Source organism: Pseudochaenichthys georgianus, chromosome 17, assembly GCF_902827115.2.
Source record: "Pseudochaenichthys georgianus chromosome 17, fPseGeo1.2, whole genome shotgun sequence".
NCBI lineage: Eukaryota > Metazoa > Chordata > Actinopteri > Perciformes > Channichthyidae > Pseudochaenichthys > Pseudochaenichthys georgianus.
The window spans coordinates 37,477,146-37,499,445 of NC_047519.1; the positions used below are offsets into that span (position 1 = coordinate 37,477,146).

General features: G+C 42.9%; 1 protein-coding gene across 3 annotated transcripts in view; it reads right to left on the reverse strand.

Annotated features, from left to right (window-relative positions):
- The window catches only part of LOC117462411 (contactin-associated protein-like 4), a 230,164-nt gene that overhangs the window by 87,150 nt on the left and 120,714 nt on the right, over positions 1-22,300 (reverse strand). For all 3 annotated transcript variants that reach the window (XM_071206241.1, XM_034104634.2, XM_034104633.2), the window contains exons 4-7: positions 16,552-16,755; positions 6,957-7,132; positions 6,741-6,869; positions 1,612-1,879 (exon numbers count right to left, since the gene is read on the reverse strand). In XM_071206241.1, coding sequence (XP_071062342.1) covers positions 1,612-1,879; positions 6,741-6,869; positions 6,957-7,132; positions 16,552-16,755 — 777 coding nt within the window. The remainder of the gene's footprint in view (positions 1-1,611; positions 1,880-6,740; positions 6,870-6,956; positions 7,133-16,551; positions 16,756-22,300) is intronic.

Genomic DNA, 22,300 nt, shown 5'->3' on the forward strand with positions numbered 1-22,300 from the left:
TGAAGAGGGGACACATGTTGATGTAGAAGAGACATAAGAAGAGGGGACACATGTTGATGAAGAAGAGGGGACACATGTTGATGTAGAAGAGACGTGAAGAAGAGGGGACACATGTTGATGAAGAAGAGGGGACACATGTTGATGTAGAAGAGACATGAAGAAGAGGGGACACATGTTGATGAAGAAGAGACGTGAAGAGAGGGGACACATGTTGAGAAGAAGAGACATGAAGAAGAGGGGACACATGTTGATGTAGAAGAGACATGAAGAAGAGGGGACACATGTTGATGTAGAAGAGACATGGAGAAGAGGGGACACATGTTGATGAAGAAGAGGGGACACATGTTGATGTAGAAGAGACATGAAGAAGAGGGGACACATGTTGATGAAGAAGAGGGGACACATGTTGATGTAGAAGAGACGTGAAGAAGAGGGGACACATGTTGATGAAGAAGAGGGGACACATGTTGATGTAGAAGAGACATGAAGAAGAGGGGACACATGTTGATGAAGAAGAGACATGAAGAAGAGGGGACACATGTTGATGTAGAAGAGACATGGAGAAGAGGGGACACATGTTGATGAAGAAGAGGGGACACATGTTGATGTAGAAGAGACATGAAGAAGAGGGGACACATGTTGATGAAGAAGAGACATGAAGAAGAGGGGACACATGTTGATGTAGAAGAGACATGAAGAAGAGGGGACACATGTTGATGTAGAAGAGACATGAAGAAGAGGGGACACATGTTGATGAAGAAGAGGGGACACATGTTGATGTAGAAGAGACGTGAAGAAGAGGGGACACATGTTGATGAAGAAGAGGGGACACATGTTGATGTAGAAGAGACATGAAGAAGAGGGGACACATGTTGATGAAGAAGAGACATGAAGAAGAGGGGACACATGTTGATGTAGAAGAGACATGAAGAAGAGGGGACACATGTTGATGAAGAAGAGGGGACACATGTTGATGTAGAAGAGACATGAAGAAGAGGGGACACATGTTGATGAAGAAGAGACATGAAGAAGAGGGGACACATGTTGATGTAGAAGAGACATGAAGAAGAGGGGACACATGTTGATGTAGAAGAGACATGAAGAAGAGGGGACACATGTTGATGTAGAAGAGACGTGAAGAAGAGGGGACACATGTTGATGTAGAAGAGACACGAAGAAGAGGGGACACGTGTTGATGTAAAGAGACGTGAAGAAGAGGGGACACATGTTGATGTAAAGAGACGTGAAGAAGAGGGGACACATGTTGATGTAGAAGAGACATGAAGAAGAGGGGACACGTGTTGATGTAGAAGAGACATGAAGAAGAGGGGACACATGTTGATGTAGAAGAGACATGAAGAAGAGGGGACACATGTTGATGTAGAAGAGACTGAAGAAGATGGGACACATGTTGATGTAGAAGAGACATGAAGAAGAGGGGACACATGTTGATGTAGAAGAGACATGAAGAAGAGGGGACACATGTTGATGTAGAAGAGACATGAAGAAGAGGGGACACATGTTGATGTAGAAGAGACATGAAGAAGAGGGGACACATGTTGATGTAGAAGAGACATGAAGAAGAGGGGACACATGTTGAGGCAGACTGACCTGCACTGAGCTCCAGCAGCGCCCTGCCAGCTTTATGGACCTGCAGCCGGACTCTGGACTCACTCAGGTAGAGCCAGGCCACGCCCCCTCCCTGAGGCAGGTCAAAGGTCAGCAGGAGCCCCGCCTTGTTCCACGTCCTGAACTGGAACCCGACGGACACGCCCCCTGGCGGCGACGCCGTGGCCCCCGGCAACTGGAGGAAGCTCTGGGGTCCGGGGAAGGTCACGGCGACGGAAACCGACTCGGCACAAGAAAAGGTGACATTGCCCTGAGAGCGGAGAGAGGAGGAGGAGGAGGAGGAGGAGGAGGAGGAGGAGGAGGAGGAGGAGGAGGAGGAGGAGGAGGAGGAGGGAGAGGGACATGATTACGAGAGAGATGACACGACATAAACATGAATATTAATCAGTCGTCGATGCAACCTCTGGGGCAATGACCTCATCAGCAAGTCCCCTTGAGAATAAAAGCAATGGCTGCAAAGTGGAAACGTATGAATGTCGCACGACAGAGAGGCGTGAAGGGAGGCGGGATGTGAACAGAACTGTATACTCCGCTGCGCCCGTTGTTCTGAGGAGTGGTAAAGACACCCGGTTGCTAAGGCTGCAGCAGAAATACATTACAGTCCTCTCTGCTGGGAATATCAGCCTGCTATCTTTATAATGCGTCTGAAACATCGATGACAGCTAATGGCCCTTTGTGGAGCTGTTAAAGTGAAATATGGAGGCGCATGGAGCAGCACGGCAAAGTATAAAGTCAAAAGTGAGCAAAACAATGTCCCAAAAGGCATCGCACTCCAAATCCCCCTCACACACACACATCATTTAGGGCTTTACTTTGCTATCGTACCTTTAAGAAGGCAAAAGTGGTGAGTATACTTCAAAGGACTATAACTATAGCCTATATTAAATCAACCATGCATATGAAACCTTTTGTGTTATCTTCTCTGCACTTTAACTGTAACGAGAGACTGTATATCAGAAAGGGTTACGAGTCGCTCTCCATTGAGCTCGGTCCACTTGTTGTAGAACTATAGAAACATATGAAGGTAAAGAAGTCTTTGCATCGCCCTCTGTCCCCTCGTCACTCAGTGTCCTTGTTCACGGCCGTCAGCTTCAGTGACCTGCTAGCAGCTCGTTAGCATCCCAATGAGGACGTATGAAAACACACACATTTATTATACATGTTGGACATATTATGCTCATTTTCATTAGCAGGTTCATATCAGTAGTGTCTCCACTTTAAAGAGTCCTCTCCTGCTGATGTTCAGGTGTATATCAGTATGTAGTGTCTCTACTTTAAAGAGTCCTCTCCTGCTGATGTTCAGGTGTATATCAGTATGTAGTGTCTCTACTTTAAAGAGTCCTCTCCTGCTGATGTTCAGGTGTATATCAGTGTGTAGTGTCTCCACTTTAAAGAGTCCTCTCCTGCTGATGTTCAGGTGTATATCAGTATGTAGTGTCTCTACTTTAAAGAGTCCTCTCCTGCTGATGTTCAGGTGTATATCAGTAGGTAGTGTCTATACTTTAAAGAGTCATCTCCTGCTGATGTTCAGGTGTATATCAGTATGTCGTGTCTCTACTTTAAAGAGTCCTCTCTTGCTGATGTTCAGGTGTATATCAGTATGTCGTGTCTCTACTTTAAAGAGTCCTCTCCTGCTGATGTTCAGGTGTATATCAGCATGTAGTGTTTCTACTTTAAAGAGTTCTCTCCTGCTGATGTTCAGGTGTGTATCAGTATGTAGTGTCTCTACTTTAAAGAGTCCTCTCCTGCTGATGTTCAGGTGTATATCAGTATGTAGTGTCTCTACTTTAAAGAGTCCTCTCCTGCTGATGTTCAGGTGTATATCAGTATGTAGTGTCTCTACTTTAAAGAGTCCTCTCCAGCTGATGTTCAGGTGTATATCAGTATGTAGTGTCTCTACTTTAAAGAGTCCTCTCCTGCTGATGTTCAGGTGCATATCAGTATGTAGTGTCTCTACTTTAAAGAGTCCTCTCCTGCTGATGTTCAGGTGTATATCAGTATGTAGTGTCTCTACTTTAAAGAGTCCTCTCCTGCTGATGTTCAGGTGTATATCAGTATGTAGTGTCCCTACTTTAAAGAGTCCTCTCCTGCTGATGTTCAGGTGTATATCAGTATGTAGTGTCTCTACTTTAAAGAGTCCTCTCCTGCTGATGTTCAGGTGTATATCAGTATGTAGTGTCCCTACTTTAAAGAGTCCTCTCCTGCTGATGTTCAGGTGTATATCAGTATGTAGTGTCTCTACTTTAAAGAGTCCTCTCCTGCTGATGTTCAGGTGTATATCAGTATGTAGTGTCCCTACTTTAAAGAGTCCTCTCCTGCTGATGTTCAGGTGTATATCAGTATGTAGTGTCTCTACTTTAAAGAGTCCTCTCCTGATAATGTTCAGGTGTATATCAGTATGTAGTGTATCTACTTTAAAGAGTCCTCTCCTGCTGATGTTCAGGTGTATATCAGTATGTAGTGTCTCTACTTTAAAGAGTCCTCTCCTGCTGATGTTCAGGTGTATATCAGTATGTAGTGTCTCTACTTTAAAGAGTCCTCTCCTGCTGATGTTCAGGTGTATATCAGTATGTAGTGTCTCTACTTTAAAGAGTCCTCTCCTGCTGATGTTCAGGTGTATATCAGTATGTAGTGTCCCTACTTTAAAGAGTCCTCTCCTGCTGATGTTCAGGTGTATATCAGTATGTAGTGTCTCTACTTTAAAGAGTCCTCTCCTGCTGATGTTCAGATGTATATCAGTATGTAGTGTCTCTACTTTAAAGAGTCCTCTCCTGCTGATGTTCAGATGTATATTAGTATGTAGTGTCTCTACTTTAAAGAGTCCTCTCCTGCTGATGTTCAGGTGTATATCAGTATGTAGTGTCTCTACTTTAAAGAGTCCTCTCCTGCTGATGTTCAGGTGTATATCAGTATGTAGTGTCTCTACTTTAAAGAGTCCTCTCCTGCTGATGTTCAGGTGTATATCAGTATGTAGTGTCTCTACTTTAAAGAGTCCTCTCCTGCTGATGTTCAGATGTATATCAGTATGTAGTGTCTCTACTTTAAAGAGTCCTCTCCTGCTGATGTTCAGATGTATATTAGTATGTAGTGTCTCTACTTTAAAGAGTCCTCTCCTGCTGATGTTCAGGTGTATATCAGTATGTAGTGTCTCTACTTTAAAGAGTCCTCTCCTGCTGATGTTCAGGTGTATATCAGTATGTAGTGTCTCTACTTTAAAGAGTCCTCTCCTGCTGATGTTCAGGTGTATATCAGTATGTAGTGTCTCTACTTTAAAGAGTCCTCTCCTGCTGATGTTCAGGTGTATATCAGTATGTAGTGTCTCTACTTTAAAGAGTCCTCTCCTGCTGATGTTCAGGTGTATATCAGTATGTAGTGTCTCTACTTTAAAGAGTCCGCTCTTGCTGATGTTCAGGTGTATATCAGTATGTAGTGTCTCTACTTTAAAGAGTCCTCTCCTGCTGATGTTCAGGTGTATATCAGTATGTAGTGTCTCTACTTTAAAGAGTCCTCTCCTGCTGATGTTCAGGTGTATATCAGTATGTAGTGTCTCTACTTTAAAGAGTCCTCTCCTGCTGATGTTCAGGTGTATATCAGTATGTAGTGTCTCTACTTTAAAGAGTCCTCTCCTGCTGATGTTCAGGTGTATATCAGTATGTAGTGTCTCTACTTTAAAGAGTCCTCTCCTGCTGATGTTCAGGTGTATATCAGTATGTAGTGTCTCTACTTTAAAGAGTCCGCTCTTGCTGATGTTCAGGTGTATATCAGTATGTAGTGTCTCTACTTTAAAGAGTCCTCTCCTGCTGATGTTCAGGTGTATATCAGTATGTAGTGTCCTCTACTTTAAAGAGTCCTCTCCTGCTGATGCTCAGGTGTATATCAGTATGTAGTGTCTCTACTTTAAAGAGTCCTCTCCTGCTGATGTTCAGATGTATATCAGTATGTAGTGTCTCTACTTTAAAGAGTCCGCTCCTGCTGATGTTCAGGTGTATATCAGTATGTAGTGTCTCTACTTTAAAGAGTCCTCTCCTGCTGATGTTCAGGTGTATATCAGTATGTAGTGTCTCTACTTTAAAGAGTCCTCTCCTGCTGATGTTCAGGTGTATATCAGTATGTAGTGTCTCTACTTTAAAGAGTCCTCTCCTGCTGATGCTCAGGTGTATATCAGTATGTAGTGTCTCTACTTTAAAGAGTCCTCTCCTGCTGATGTTCAGGTGTATATCAGTATGTAGTGTCTCTACTTTAAAGAGTCCGCTCCTTGCTGATGTTCAGGTGTATATCAGTATGTAGTGTCTCTACTTTAAAGAGTCCTCTCCTGCTGATGTTCAGGTGTATATCAGTATGTAGTGTCTCTACTTTAAAGAGTCCTCTCCTGCTGATGTTCAGGTGTATATCAGTATGTAGTGTCTCTACTTTAAAGAGTCCTCTCCTGCTGATGTTCAGGTGTATATCAGTATGTAGTGTCTCTACTTTAAAGAGTCCTCTCCTGCTGATGTTCAGGTGTATATCAGTATGTAGTGTCTCTACTTTAAAGAGTCCGCTCTTGCTGATGTTCAGGTGTATATCAGTATGTAGTGTCTCTACTTTAAAGAGTCCTCTCCTGCTGATGTTCAGGTGCATTTACATGCACACAAACCTATATAACACACTGCAGGGCACGGACAAGCCAAAATGCTTCAACTCGTGTCCTTGTTAGACCCTCTTCTAGACAGTCACACATAACACAGAGCAGAATATTTTATAAGAACCAAATTTAGCCTCCAGTGTTTTTATGTTAGGTGGCGCAGCTCCAGCGATTGATGCTGTGTTCTCTCTGAAATAAAGAAAAGCTCAGGGCCCAGAGAGTTTGAGGAGATGAACATCAAAGCTCTTTGCTTTCCCCCAAACGAATTACGTGATCTGTCATCAGCACATTGGGGGAATACAAAAAAACTGCATGTGGTGCCACGGAAAATGTGTCGTCTGGTATTTTCAATAGCTCGACCGTTTCAAAGGTAAGATCTGATCAGTACTGTTGTGTTTCCGAGGAGGGTCTGACCACTACCGAAAAGCATTTAAACAAAGTGGAACATTAGAAAAGGACGATGAAAAGGAAACAGGAAAGTGGGACGCACCATGACGGTAACCCGGTGGTCCTCGCGTTTGGCTAACTCTATCAGCTTGAGGTCGTTGTACATCAGGTTTTCAAGGCAGCCATGGAAGTTCCTCTTTGAGACGGGGTACTGGATTGCCCCGACAATCAGCTACACGGAGACAAAGCAGATCCTGTGAAACATATGCATAGAGTATGTGCATAAGGGCTTGTGTCGGAGCGGCGTCCTCTCCCCCACCTGCTGGATGCGCCAGTGGCTGAACTCTGCAGGGATCTGAATCCTCTCCGTGTGTTTGTCCACAGTGAGGTTGAGGTGAGAGCTGCGCCGCTCCACCGCTAAATGATGCCAGTGCCGATCGTCCAGCAGGCTGCCGAGGGAGGAGAGACGCCGGGGCTCAGAGGAAGAAGTCCTGCCTGCAAGAGAAGAGGGACATAAGGGTGGGGTAGATCAGAGGTAAGCCAAGGAATAAGCTACGAAATTAGTTGTTGGTATAATTAGCTAATTAGCTGCATGTTAGCACAGGGTGTACGCAGGAATCCTGAAGTCAGATGTAAGACCGTTTAAGACCCTTTCCGTACATCTTAAGACCTCATCGCCCCTTCGAGTTCTAACCGGTTACCTTGGCGACACACTTCACCTCACATTGACTATATACAGTATTGAATGTCCTTCCTCCTTATCTTCCAACCATTTGGACGCAGACTTGCATTTCCCCATAACGATGTTGCTTAGCAACTGGCGTAAACGGACCTTCGCGCTATCAAGCAGTGAGTGTGCGATGTCTTGTTCAGATGACGTCAAATCCAACGGGATGCCATCAATAAAGTACACAGAATCACACTACACACCTACGCCATGACTACATTCAGGCAGACTGTAGAATACAACCTCTCTGGACCATTTATATACTTATTGAAAACAAGATACAACATTTAATACCTTGGAAAATGCCGTTTAATACTTTTTAATAGCCTTAATTTTCGCTAAATTGATTGATCAACTGTTAATACTTTTTAAGACCCTGTAGCATGCCATTGTCCACTATTTGAGGAATTGCTGTCACTCACTTCCAAGTTAAATTCCAACGAGTAAATGTTTGGTTCACTCACTGCAATCTTCTGTAAAAGTATGGTCTTTGGAGAAAGGGGGCATCCTGCTGCTAACTAGCTTTAGCTCAGTAGCACATTTCCAGTAACTGCTGTCCAGGCGTTAGCTATTTCCAGGCAACGCTAACGTAAGACTGAGGTCATAAATATGTTGAAATATGGCAAAACGCCTACTGTATACAATTATGCAGGAGCTGCAGTGAGAAGTTGTCATCTCTCGCAAATGATGTTAAGTTTAGTTAAGTGTTTTTGTCTTTGTCTTGCGACTTTCCCCTTTATTCTGAATAGTAACCTTCCCTCTCGTTCCAGACCTCCCTTTCTTGTGCGTCCCCCACTCCTGTGATTGTCGCCCCGCCCATGATTGTTTCCACCTGTTCCCCATTACCTGGCGTATGTATTGTCCTCGTCTCCCTTTGTCCCGTGCCAGTTGTTTCGTTCCTTGTGACAAACGACCAGCGTATCATGCTAGGAATACTCCCCAGCAGAGCTTTGAGCCACGTCTTGTCTAAGTACTTAAGTCCTAGTGTTTTTCCTCGTTAAGGGTGATTTACTTTGTTATACCACTGTAGTTTGAATAAACCCTTTTTGTTAAAACCTGTGTGAGTCGTGCATTTGAGTTCAAACCCGTTTATCCAGTCAGAGACGAACAATAAGAAGGAATTATATTCCGTTTAATTATATTGTGAAATATCAACATTATTTAGGGGATGGCTTCAAATGGGTGGGTTTTCTGCACCCTATATTATCCCTTTAAAAGGTTACTTTAAATTGTGCTAATAAACTTAAACTGCAAAAAGAGCAGGGGGAAAGGAGGAGGGAGGTGACAACGGAGAACATGGAGTACACCCTAAAACATAAGACCATTGGCAAGGCAAGGCAAGTTTATTTATGTAGCACCTTTCAACTCAAGGCAATTCAAAGTGCTTTACAAAAAATGCAAGACATTAAGAAAATGGCATTTAAAATCAGTCATTAAAAAGAAAAGATAATAAAATAAACATTAAAAGAAAAAGTACATGGATAAAAGTTACAGTGCAGTTTAAGATGTGAATAGTTCAATTAAAAGCAGCGACAAAAAGAAAAGTCTTCTTGCTGGATTTAAAAGTAGTCAGAGTTGCAGCGGACCTGCAGGTTTCTGGGAGTTTGTTCCAGATACTTGGAGCATAATAACTGAACGCTGCTTCTCCAGGTTTAGTTCTGACTCTGGGGACAGAAAGCTGACCAGTCCCTGAAGACCTGAGAGATCTGGATGGTTCATAGTTTAGCAGGAGGTCAGAAATGTATTTTGGGCCTAAACCATTCAGTGCTTTATAAACCAGCAGCAGTATTTTGAAATCTATTCTTTGACACACAGGAAGCCAGTGTAAAGACTTCAGAACTGGAGTGATGTGATCCACTTTCTTAGTGTTAGTGAGGACTCGAGCAGCGGCGTTCTGAATCAGCTGCAGCTTCCTAATCGATTCTTTAGTGAGACCTGTGAAGACACCATTGCCTTAATAAAATTGAGGCAACAAATTGACAATTAATATAATTAAATTAATTGATTCCAGTTGTTACAGTGTATGAAGAAGAGACAGACGTGGGTAAAAAGAAAGTAAGTTGAGAGAAATGGGGGAGAAGAGGGAGTATAGGAGAGAGGAGGAAAGTGAAGATGAAGAGGCGGGAACAAAAGTCAGATGACTAGGGTTAAAAGAAAGGGAGGAGGGCGTCACAAAGAAGAGGGAGGAAAAGGGCGGATAAAGGTCAAGAGGAGGGAAGGTGTTGAGCAAAAGAAGGAAGATGAGGGGTGAGAGGAAGATACAGACGTCAATGGATGAAACCAAAGCCAATAAAGAGATGAGGGAGAAGATAAAGCACAGGCACAAAGAGGGCAGTATTAAAGAAGACGGATCACAAAGTGAGAAATGTAATTACTGAGAAGTGTTTTATTCAACACATCGCTGCTTTTAATTTGCAACGTCTGAATAATCCATATTCATGAAACCAGACGAGATCAACTACACTTACTTGGTTTTAAGTTATTTGACTTTTGTTCAGTGTTTTAAAGTCTGCTAATCCTCATACTTAATAGGCAGTCATGCTTCTATTGAATAAGCATTTCATCGACTAACTTATTTGCCGTTATCTGATCTGTCTTCTCATTATTTGACCTGGTGGTAAGGACACACAGGCTTTATGACAGCTACAACACACCATGCTCCATATTGTGTATCCATATTTAACTTTTCTCAGTATCCCACGGAGAGGGTCGCAGCGAGGTTAACTTTCTCCGCTCTGCATATTGTATTTGCACTGAGAACTAAAGCCGAGTGATAATGGCTGAAAAAGGAGAATAAACATTGGCTTCATTAATGATGGATGAGCAAATAAGTGGATCCTCCCCCCCTGAAGTACTGGAAGAGAAACGTTGTGTTTCTGCTGAGAGAAGGAGCAGAATACAGTCACCATTAAAAATGCATTAAGCAATCTTTAGGGAGAGACAATTCCTACTTCAAAGAGAGACACGGAGACACTTTGATGATGATGGACAAATGTAGTTTTGATATACAGTACAGAGAGAGGTTTATTTGTCTGCGGCTTTGATACAAAAAACCCCACTTCATCTAGAGAGAGAAAGTTAGGATGTAGACTTTGTGAAACAGGAAGTCTTATCTGTTAAAGGCGCGCACATATTGTCATTTTCAGGTTCATATTTGTATTGTGTGGCTCTACTGTGACATGTTCACATGCGTTAATAATAATAATACATTTTATTTCTATAACGCTTTTCTTGAACCCAAAGACGCTTTACATTTGGGAGGGAGGGTAGACACACAAAACAAAGCCAAAAAGAAACAAAGAAATAAATGTGGGGAACTTTGGGATTTTAGCCTTTGCAAGCCATTTACATGCACACAAACTTATAGAACACACTGAAAGAAAGGGAAAACCCAAACAGCATGATAGGGCCCTTTTAACACGTGTTATTGTGATGGGTTATTTCATTTCAGTTTGAACGAGTGGAGAGAGACGTACAGATCGATATGACAGTGTTCAGAATAAATCAGATGTATTAAATGGCATCGAGTAAAGCCACACGTAAAAAGGCCAATACAGGTTTAGGGAAGCATCGTAGGATATGGCTCAATATGGTATTTACTAGAAGAAGGTGCTGGAATGAAGGTTCTGGATTATATAATACATTTTCCAATATAGAGTGAGACTTGAGGCTAAGGCCGTATAGGATTAGGAAGGGAGTGAAGACCTAACATTAGGATATGAAAGTACACGCCGTTCCAGATATTAAAATGATATGTGAGCTTCTTTTAATCAGATGGTGAGCAAATAAGTTCTGCCATTGTTCTGCCTATCTCTCTTAGAGCAAAGACAACATTTTCTCTTGAACAAAAGGGCAAATTGCACCGAGCTGCAAAACTTTCTTTTCTTTTCTTATTATTAAAGCGAATTATCTTCTGTGCATCGTGTCTTTAGTGAGCGGGGCACGAGGGGGTGGTAATAGGCATCTGAGGGTCAGTGGTCAGCTAAATAATGTGTGATGTAATTTAGCAGCAGGTCAGTGTTTAAGGGGTCTTACAAGGGGTCTTAAAACATCTATTTGAGATGTCGTTTTTTTTTTTTTAAAGATGTCCAATAATTGTTTCATCGAGTTTTCATTCTGTGGGACGTGATGGAGGAGAAACATGGAGGGATAGAGGGAAGTGGTGGCTTATTGATAGGAGGTAGGATAGACATGTCAGAGAGGGAAATGGAGGGAGAAGAGGTGGACAGAAGGTCAAGAAGTAGAGAAGGGGGGGACATTTGACAGAGGGAAAAACGACTGATGGATGTAGCTAAATCGGCGCTTTTGAGAGATTTTAAATCTCTGATCTGATCAGGGCTCAGTAGGCAATCAAGCGTGCATTAAAATAGGCAGGGCCTCTCAGCTGTCGTCCATCAGCTGTAGAGAGTTAAATAATTAGAGGGGCGTGGCACCACTGCTGTGTGAACTCAGCAATCAGGCTTCCATTTAGGCAGCTCTTTCCTTCAGCGTCAGCGTCAGACAGCCGAAGACATTGGGTGGCAAAGAGGAGGCAAATCCTACCTTGATTGAGCTAAGTATTGCTGGTGTCTTATTTTTCCTTTCTTTAGCTTTCTAGCCCCTCATGCTATAATCATGTGTATTTTCTCCATTCCTGTTCATGTGTCTTCTCGCAATTATCACTGGCCCCGTGTATCTCCTAATCGCTATAACCGGCCTGCTCTCGTCTATCCCACGTGCTCCACTGACATCCAGCATCTAGTTTCAGGCGGCCTGTGGAACTGCCAGTCAGCTGTTCCTAAGGCTGACTTCATCTCTGGCTACGCCTCCCTGCAGTCCATGGATTTCCTTGCTCTCACTGAGACCTGGCTTACTCCATTCAACACATCCACCCCAGCAGCTCTCTCCACAGCATATTCCTTCTCCCATACACCCAGACCCACTGGCAGAGGAGGGTGCACTGGTCTCCTGCTCTCTCCCAAATGGAGCTTCTCCCTCTTCAAGCTACCTAACTTCACTCCTTCCACCTTTGAATTCCATGCCGTCACAGTAACCCATCCTATACAATTCACCATTGTTGTTCTCTACCGTCCACCAGGCGCCTTGGGGGACATCTTGGAGGAATTGGATCATCTCCTCTCACACATCCCTGAAACTGGTCCTCCCGCTGTACTTCTCGGAGACTTCAACCTCCAGACGGGGAAGATAGACGAACTAACATCTCTGTTAACCGCCTTTGCTTTCTCACTGTCTCCGTCCCCACCAACTCATAAAGCTGGCAGTGTCCTTGATCTCATATTCTCAAGGAACTGCGCTACTTCTAACCTCTCTGTAAACCCGCTCCACACATCCGATCACTTCTTCATTTCATTCTCTCTACCCCTTTCCAAACATAACAAACTAATCTCTTCTCATCCTGCACCTGTCCGCCGTAACCTTCGTTCCCTCTCCCCCTCTACCTTTTCCTCCTCGGTGCTCTCAGCCCTCCCTTCCTCTGACTCGTTCCAACTCCTACCTCCAAACTCTGCTGCAGAAACTCTCCTCTCTACTCTCTCATCCTCTCTGGACTCTCTCTGTCCTCTCACATCTCGGCAGGCTCGTCAGTCCCCTCCTGCTCCCTGGCTAAATGACGCACTGCGTGCTAATAGAACCGTCCTTCGGGCAGCAGAGCGGAAACGGTGGAAATCCAAACACCGTGACGACCTCCTAACCTATCAGGCTCTCCTCTCCTCTTTCTCTGCTTCCATCTCTCAGGCAAAAATCACTTTCTTTCAAGATAAGATCCAATCTTCCTATTCCAATCCTAAAAAACTATTTTCCATCTTCTCCACCCTCTTGGACCCCCCCAAAGGCCCTCCCCCCTCCTCACTTCTGTCAAGCGACTTTGTTAACCACTTTGAAAAAAGGTTGATGATATTCGTCCTTCTTTTTCTGACTCACCTTTACTCACCGCTGGGTCACCAGACCCTCCTTTCACCCGCACACTAACCTCCTTTTCCCCTCTCTCTCCAAGTGAGGTTCTTACCCTCATTACCTCTGCCCGCCCTACCACTTGTCCTCTGGACCCTATCCCTTCAAACCTCCTTCAGACTATCGCTCCTGATATTCTACCGTTTCTCACCCATTTCATCAACACTTCTCTAACTTCTGGTCACTTTCCAAACAGTCTCAAGGAGGCGAGAGTAAACCCTCTCCTAAAGAAACCCACTCTCAACCCGTCTGATGTTATAAACTACAGGCCTGTCTCTCTCCTCCCGTTCCTGTCTAAAACACTTGAACGCGCTGTCTTTAAACAACGCTCCTGTTATCTCCATCAGAACAACCTTCTGGATCCGCACCAGTCTGGTTTCAAGGCAGGTCACTCCACAGAAACTGCTCTCATTGCTGTCACTGAGGAACTGCACACTGCTAAAGCAGCCTCCCTCTCCTCTGTCCTCATCCTGTTGGACCTGTCTGCTGCATTCGACACGGTGAACCATCAGATCCTCCTTCGCACTCTCCAAGAACTTGGAGTTTCAGGCTCTGCACTTTCCCTCCTCACCTCATACCTCAAAGACCGCACCTACAGGGTAACTTGGAGAGGGTCCGAGTCCGACCCTTGTCAATTAACTACAGGGGTCCCTCAGGGCTCTGTTCTTGGTCCCCTCCTCTTCTCCCTGTACACAAACTCGCTCGGATCTGTCATTAGCCCGCATGGTTTTTCATACCACTGCTACGCTGATGACACCCAATTAATTCTGTCCTTTCCCCGCTCAGAGACCCAGGTCGTCGCACGCATCTCTGCTTGTTTAGCTGACATCTCTCAGTGGATGTCCGCTCATCATCTCAAACTCAACCTTGACAAGACTGAACTGCTTTTCCTTCCGGGAAAAGATTGTCCCACTCTTGACCTGACTATCAACATCGGCACCTCTGTTGTTTCCCCGACCCAGACTGCAAGGAATCTGGGTGTGATCCTAGATAACAACCTGTCCTTCACTGCAAACATCGCTGCTACAACCCGCTGCTGCAGATACACGCTTTTCAACATCAGGAAGATACGTCCCCAGCTGACCCAGAAAGCGACCCAGTTTCTGGTCCAGGCTCTCGTCACCTCACGCCTAGACTACTGCAACTCCCTCTTGGCTGGTCTACCTGCATGTGCCATCCAACCTCTGCAGCTCATCCAGAATGCAGCGGCTCGTCTGGTCTTCAACATCCAGGACATGGTTAAACTGTACACCCCAGCGCGTGATCTACGCTCTGCATCAGCCAAACGACTCGCTGCACCCTCACTGCGAGGGGGACCCAAGTTCCCATCAGCAAAAACACGACGGCAGAAAGCTTACACACCTTCCGGCGCAGACTGAAAACTCATCTCTTTCGACTCCACCTCGAGCGATAGAATTACTAACAAAGAACTGCTAACAGAGCACTTATATATGTAATGTAATGGATGGAGAAAGCATTCAGCAGCCAGAGGAGGTCTCCAATGAGAGGTGAGCCATATGGTGATGATTCAGCACGGCAGCCTAACACACCTCTAGTTAAACACACACACACACACACACACACACACACACACACACACACACACACACACACACACACACACACACACACACACACACACACACACACACACACACACACACACACACACACACACACACACACACACACACACACACACACACACACACACACACACACACACACACACACACACACACACACACACACACACACACACCTCCCTCTGTACAGTCTGTAAGCCATGCATCAAGTCCTACAGAGTCCGGCCCTAACACATGCTACAGTGAACGGATACCATCCATCACGGCTGCAACTAGACAGAGACGCAGCAGCGGAGCGAGAGCCGAGGTATAAACCAATCAGGCGGCAGCGTGCGTGTCGTCCATCTCACCCAACCACAACCAATCAGAAGTTATCTCAGGGGGGTTTATATTGTCCTCCACCTTATAGAGAAGTTCTCCACCTGTACGCCCGCAGAGAGGCCCGCAGAGAGGCCCGCAGAGAGGCCCGCAGAGAGGCCCGCAGAGAGGCCCGCAGAGAGGCCCGCAGAGGACATGTCAGAAATACAAATGTGTTCTTTCAGCTGAAGGTATTTCTTTGCACGTAATCAGAAAGAGGTGTAAGTCGTAGTGAGCAAATCTTCTGCTGGGAGATACAGATGGAAATGTCATGTTGCCTGTCAGAAGAGATGAGTTTACAGAACCAACCAAATATTTTTTCCTGTTACAGTAAGTACTTAAAGTGGACCTATCATGCTATATTTGAAACATATATTGTAGGGCCAAACCTATATAAAACATGTGTGTGAAGTTTTTTTTTCAAAATACCGAACAGATCCTGCATTTTAGCCTCATTTCGCTCTATTTGCTCTTTTCCAGCCCTGTTTTTGCAACGGCTGATTCTGCTGTTGTGGCAGACTACAGCGCCACTTACAGGCCTGGCATATGTACTACAGCGTCTCCAGCGCTTCCGAGCGGTCTCTCATTCCCCTCATAGGTGGAGAGTTGCCCATATAGGCGGAGCTCCCCGTTTCTGACGTCAGAACAATTTCAAATCTGTATCAGTCTGTATCAGCTCAGTTGCAGCCCCGTTTTTAGAGATTTGGGGAGGAAAAGAGAGAGAGTTGTGTTTTCTGACACTTGGCGAGTTCCCTGACACCGGGGACACATATTCATATAAAAGACATACAAAAGTGCATTTTGCACGATAGGTCCCCTTTAAGTTTACTTAAGAATGCAACAATCAACCTTTGTTTGTGTTAGTCCTATATTGCGTAATGGGCCTTTCTGAACATCTTAGATAAGTTCTCGTGGCTTACTGGATATAAAATGTATTAAATAAATGTCTATTTGTATAAAGACATGAATGCAGGAGCTCTACAGTGACTACATAACTCACACAAGTGTGAAAATACTAGCAATGTGTTTAGACCTTCAACCGGGACCAATACCAACGAAATGATGTTAGAAAATTTGTAAATCTGTGTATTGCAAATGTTATAATCCTCTTATAAATGTAGCATCCTTTGGAGCCTGTTGCTTTCTCCTTCTTTGATCTTTATATACGGTATGGTAGCCCCCTTTTCTTCTGCAAATGTTAGTAGTCTTGTGTTTTACTCCGCTTCACCGTATCAATAGGTTTGAAAAGATGTCAGTACCTTTCGCTGTAGATATCAGTATATTGTGTGAGGTACCTTGTCTGAGCAGCAGCTGCAGATTTCCTCTCTCTAACTCCAGGCTGAGTCCTCTCCCTCTCTCTCCCTCCGCATGCAGCAGCGTCCCAGAATTCCTCAGGGTTTTAAACTTCAGAGAGACGACCTCTCTGGACGTCGGCCTCGGGTCGGGGGTCAACCTGAACACCAGACTGCTGCTGCCGTCCAAACTCACCACATCAGAGGCTGCAAGACACAAAGGGAGACAAAACACATCCAAACCTTAACCCAAAGCAACTTGTATTGACGTCTTGTTTGGAGTCATTTGATTTGTATTGTCATTATTGGAGGAAATAGCAGTTGCTTTTGTTTCGAAGGCAGTTTCAGGCACCATGGGAGTTGGGGTTTATTGCCACACAGGTGGAGGACTTATTAGCCCCGTAAAAGCATATAGTTTCTTTCAGGTCAGCAGAAGAGGTAGAACCTATTGTTTGTTGCATTGTTTGATGGTGTAAATCTAAGAAAATAACTCAACAAACAGAAATCTAGTCTGGACAATGTACTCTCGCACTTATACGACTTGTTACCCGTCTTAGCGACAGTTTGATTTTAGCATTGATTTTTCTTGTGTTTCTTTTTGGTTTGAAGACAAATAGTGGCTTCAACGTCTTTCCCATTCACCGGGTTACAGTGTGTGTTTTAATTGGGATTATTTCTACATTGTCTCTCAGTGGGAAGAACAAACTGTCATCTTTAGAGCAATTAAGCTAACAGATAATCAAGTGTCAAAATTGATTAGAAATGCACCACAAACAAACACAATTTGGACAGCAATTCTTCCCGTTGTGGCTGCTGAGTACGGCTGAGAATTCATTTAGTTAATTACTGGGGGGTTCGGGCTGAGGAGAGGTGATCAGTGTGTGTTGTGTTGAGCATCTACTTCCTCGTCAGCCTTACGTATGGAGTTAGATTTGGGTCAATAATCTAGCGCGTAAAACAAGCTACTCACGAGCGGAAATGTGCTTTTACACGCGCATAAAATGACCCTCGCGCGCAGATTAAACCCCCGCGAGCGGCTCTGCGCCCGCGAGTGGCTCTGCGCTCGCTCGTGAGAGAGACAGCCTTCTTGCTCGCTCGCGGGAGTGTCAGCTTCGCGGAGTCTGTCTACGCGCGCGTGAAAAGTTTCTGGGATTTTGGAGCGGAGCCACTGGACTTTGATTGACAGCTGCAAGAAAACCCGGAGTTGCCAGGTTTGATAAATGCCTGCACTACCAAGAGCCGAGGAGTGACGGCAGCAAAATCAGTTGGACGAGATTGAATGGTAAAATTGTCCATAAAAAACTATTATATTCGTAAAGTGTACAGCTAATATATATATATATATAAAAATTTATTTTATATAAAACAATATATTTTTGAGTGGGCTGTATCTGTCGAAAATTGCTAGCTACTGTCTGCTGAACACTCTTAGAAGGGATGTGTCAAATATGACACAACATGTGTTGAATTTCAACACACCTACAGAGTGTGCTCAGGGACAACACGTGTTGTGTTTATTTATGTGTAAATCATTTTTACACACAAAATGTGTTACATGCCCCTAACACACAATGTGCACATTTTACACATTGTGTGTCATAAATGTGTAACCAAGATGAACACACTCATTTGTTATTTCTGCACATTTTGTGTTATATTTCTTTAACCAGAATTAACATTTGATTGTGTTATATCTGCACATTGTGTGTCAATGACGAAGTACCAGGTGGTGGATATGGTTTTTATTCAAAAAAATTGAATGCAAGAATAAATTCATTGGACATTTATTTACAAGGATTTCATTAGCACAATATGTCATTAAGAAAATAATTGTTAACATTTAAAAACATTAATATTTTTCTAATTCATCAAATGTTGACAGAATAGATCATTCATAAAATCACACCTAAAAAAACCTTATACCTTGGTTAAAACAAACTTAATCTTCAGCAAACTATTGTTGTAAATGACTTTCAGCTGAGGGAATATAGTGATGAGACTCTTCACAAGGACCACCTTTTCAGTGTTGGATGGATAATTAAGGATTAAAATGAATGACAAGTGAGCTATTTATTTTTCAAAAAGAATACAAAAAGTTCTAGCATACAAATATTACAAATGCGTGATAATAAAGCAATTGGTTATAAAGAATGTCCTTTTGTATCAAGCAAATACATTTTTACAACCAATATATCACTTAAATGCAACAATTATATATACACATATGGACAACTTTACCATTCAATCTCGTCCAACTGATTTTGCTGCCGTCTCTCCTCGGCTCTTGGTAGTTCAGGCATTTATCAAACCTGGCAACCCCGGGTTTCCTTGCAGCTGTCAATCAAAGTCCAGTGGCTCCGCCCCAAAGTGCCAGAAACTTTTCACGCGCGCGTAGACAGACTCCGCGAGGCTGACACTCCCGCGAGCGAGCAAGAAGGCTGTTTCTCTCGCGAGCGAGCGCAGAGCCACTCGCGGGCGCAGAGCCGCTCGCGGGGGTTTAATCTGCGCGCGAGGGTCATTTTATGCGCGTGTAAAAGCACATTTTCAGCTCGTGAGTAGCTTGTTTTACGCGCTAGAATATTGACCCAAATCTGACTCCATATTTACGCCTAATCTCTCCGACCGAACGTTTTTTAAAGGCAAGTCTTTGACTCGATAACGGCAGGACTGACCGCTCTGCTTGCAGCAACGCTCTCAATGGATTGATCAGTGAACTTCCTGCTGATTAAAAAGCAGCTCTGAGTCATCCCTCAGTGAAGCTGAACACTTTAAGTCCACTCCACAACTCTGTGGACTAAAGGTCGACATTTCTTACTAGGATATTACATTTTATCTGATCATTATTATCCCCAAAACAGATTGGGGGGCTTGTTCATGACTCATATTGACAAACCGCTGCCTGTCTATACATCCAGCAGATACTGACGTTATACTACGGTGTTTCTAACAAACCCAAGAAGCAACGTTTTTAATTGAAGAGGAAATATGGTTTTGTGTTCTCTGGCAGAACGTCTGCATTATCCAGAGAAACACTGAATATTTCAATTGTAATAATAATAATAATGCATTTAATTTCCAAGCCCTTTTTCAAATATTAAAACAGCAACACAACATAATTCACAAATTCAAAGCCAGTCTGAAGAGGTGTGTTTTGGTCAGTGTTTTGAGGGGGGGGGTCGGTGCAGTCTCTGATGTGTTGTGGAAGGGGGTTCCAGAGGGTGGGGCGGCGATGGAGAAGGCTCTTCTCCTCCAGGTTTTTTTTCATAATTTTACAATATATATAATAATCTTATATAATATTGAAGGAACAACTGTGAGACTGCTATCCCTGTTCCTTCAGAATAAAAGCCGTATCTTAACATGTGTTTACAGACAAAAACACATTTTGGGACCAAAACTGCACAAATTATATATTAAAACTATTTCCAAGATTTATAACGTGTCCTTATAACCAAGAACAAATACAGGCTTGTTCGTGAGTCGTGACCATAGACTGTATATAGGTCGTGACCCACATGGAACAACACATGTTTCTAACAGACCGCAACATATTTCCGATTGGAAAGGAACTAGGATTTTGTGTTCACTGGCAAAACCTTTGCATTTTCCTAATATTAGGTTGATTTATATAATGATTCTTATATATATATATATATATATATAATCTTAAATATAATTGTAATTGCAGCAACAACTCTAAGACGTCTAGCCCTTATCCTTCAGAATAAAAGCTTCATCTTTTACCATGTGTTTAGTGACCAGAAAATTCAAAACAATTGTCACAAAAACTGCAAAATGTATATATTAAAATACGTTTCAGTAACTTTACACCGTCTTTGAAGCTGTTGAGTACTTTTTAGTTATTAATGTTGGAGCTATATATTGCTTAATATTCATTTAATAGTTAAACATGTATTTACTTACTGTTTTAGTGAATGCTGTAGTGTTGTTATTTAAGTGAGTTAAAGTTTTATTTTGATGGCATGTGTCGGGCACCTGGTGTAATTGTATATATTGACAGGTGGAGGTGGGAGTAGAGCACTAGTAGGTACATCGTTTTTTACGAGTGATTCAAGCCTCAAGGAAAGCCATAGGAAAGGCTTGAGGAAAGGAATAGGAAACATGTTCATTGTTCTTTTGTTAATTATATTGGATCATGAAATAAATGTCTGGACTTGGATGACTGCCCTGCGTAAGGTTCACTAATTGATTGGTGTTATTATAAGTTAATATCCGTTGTTGTGACTGAACTCACAGGTGCATGAAGTGACAAACGGCAGTTGTGAGTCTCCAGATGTTTCGTTTTTAAACATTTAATTAAGTGTGAGCCTCTTTTTGATATTCCTTTGTATGATATGAATTTAATTTAATACCTGCCAGGGGATATTCTGAAATGTTTCGTTGTGCGTTCGTCTCAAAAGCTTGATACGTTTTCCCCGTTATGGTAAACTGTTTGCTGCCAGCAGATATATTTCATCTCAGAAAATGACATTAGTTTTTCCCAGGAGGATTCAGCTGAGCGTGCTACATTAGTTTCAGCCAGGAAAACCACGAGTGTCCTCTGCCAACCGTCACGCCGGCTGATAGAAATACAACACTAATATATCCGCTGTGTCCTCAAATAACTACAGGCCATTTATTGAAAATCCATCTTTTTAATGTTTCTCATAATCCATTTATCTTCCAGAGGCGACGGCAGACGACACCGTTTTGAGGGACATAAATATATACAAAACAAATCATGAATCCACTTTTCATTTGGGGAAGAAGTTATGAATTAACTACCTCGAATTAGTGCTGGGAGGTAGGAAATAAATAAAGTATTTAAGAGTATTTTCAAGGCTACCTAGCATTATCCTCACAACATATGAAACTAGAGGCTGCAGAAGACTGATGAAAGTAAACCATATATACAGACATTCATGGTCCCCAGAGGATAAAGACAACTGACTTAGTGATGCCCTGATTTACCCCAACACAACAATTAAGTCGATATTTCAGCTTTTTAATTAATTCCATTTAATTGAATGTCATGACAACTATTGGAGTGATTTTCATAACTTTTGGTTTGACATTTATGTTCCCCTCAGGATCAATTATAATCCCTTAGGGAATCTCTTTACTCTTCCTCGAGCACCGCTATGAGGTTTAAAAGGATGAACTGCAGTACGTTGTGTTTCGTGCTAATTACAAAAGTAAGCATTGTCCTTTTTTGTTTGCTCCAGCATGTTTTAACGATTCGTAGTGATGCGTATTAAGTTTGCTGTCCCTATCAAACAAACGAATGAATAAATTAGAGTGAGACACTTTTTCTTAATTTACATTATAATATAATCATTTAAGATAGTAACCCACTGAGGAAAAGGGAGGCCCACTTGAGTTTTATTTAACACTAGAACCGCCAGGGGTCAAATGTACCCGCTATTAGAATGCATTGATTTTCAAGGCACAATGTTCTTTTATTTATCATACTAGAACACGGGGTTAACAGTGAGTTTTGATCGCAGTGATGAAACGTATTCCAATATAATCTGTGGACTCTCAGCTTTCATCTAGTTTCTGCAGATAACATGAAGTATAAAATATCGCTACCGTGAGTTATGTGCAAAGAGTCTCTCTATCTATCTATCTATCTATCTATCTATCTATCTATCTATCTATCTATCTATCTATCTATCTATCTATCTAAATATCTATCTATCTCAATATCTATCTATCTATATATCTAAATATCTATCTAAATATCTATCTA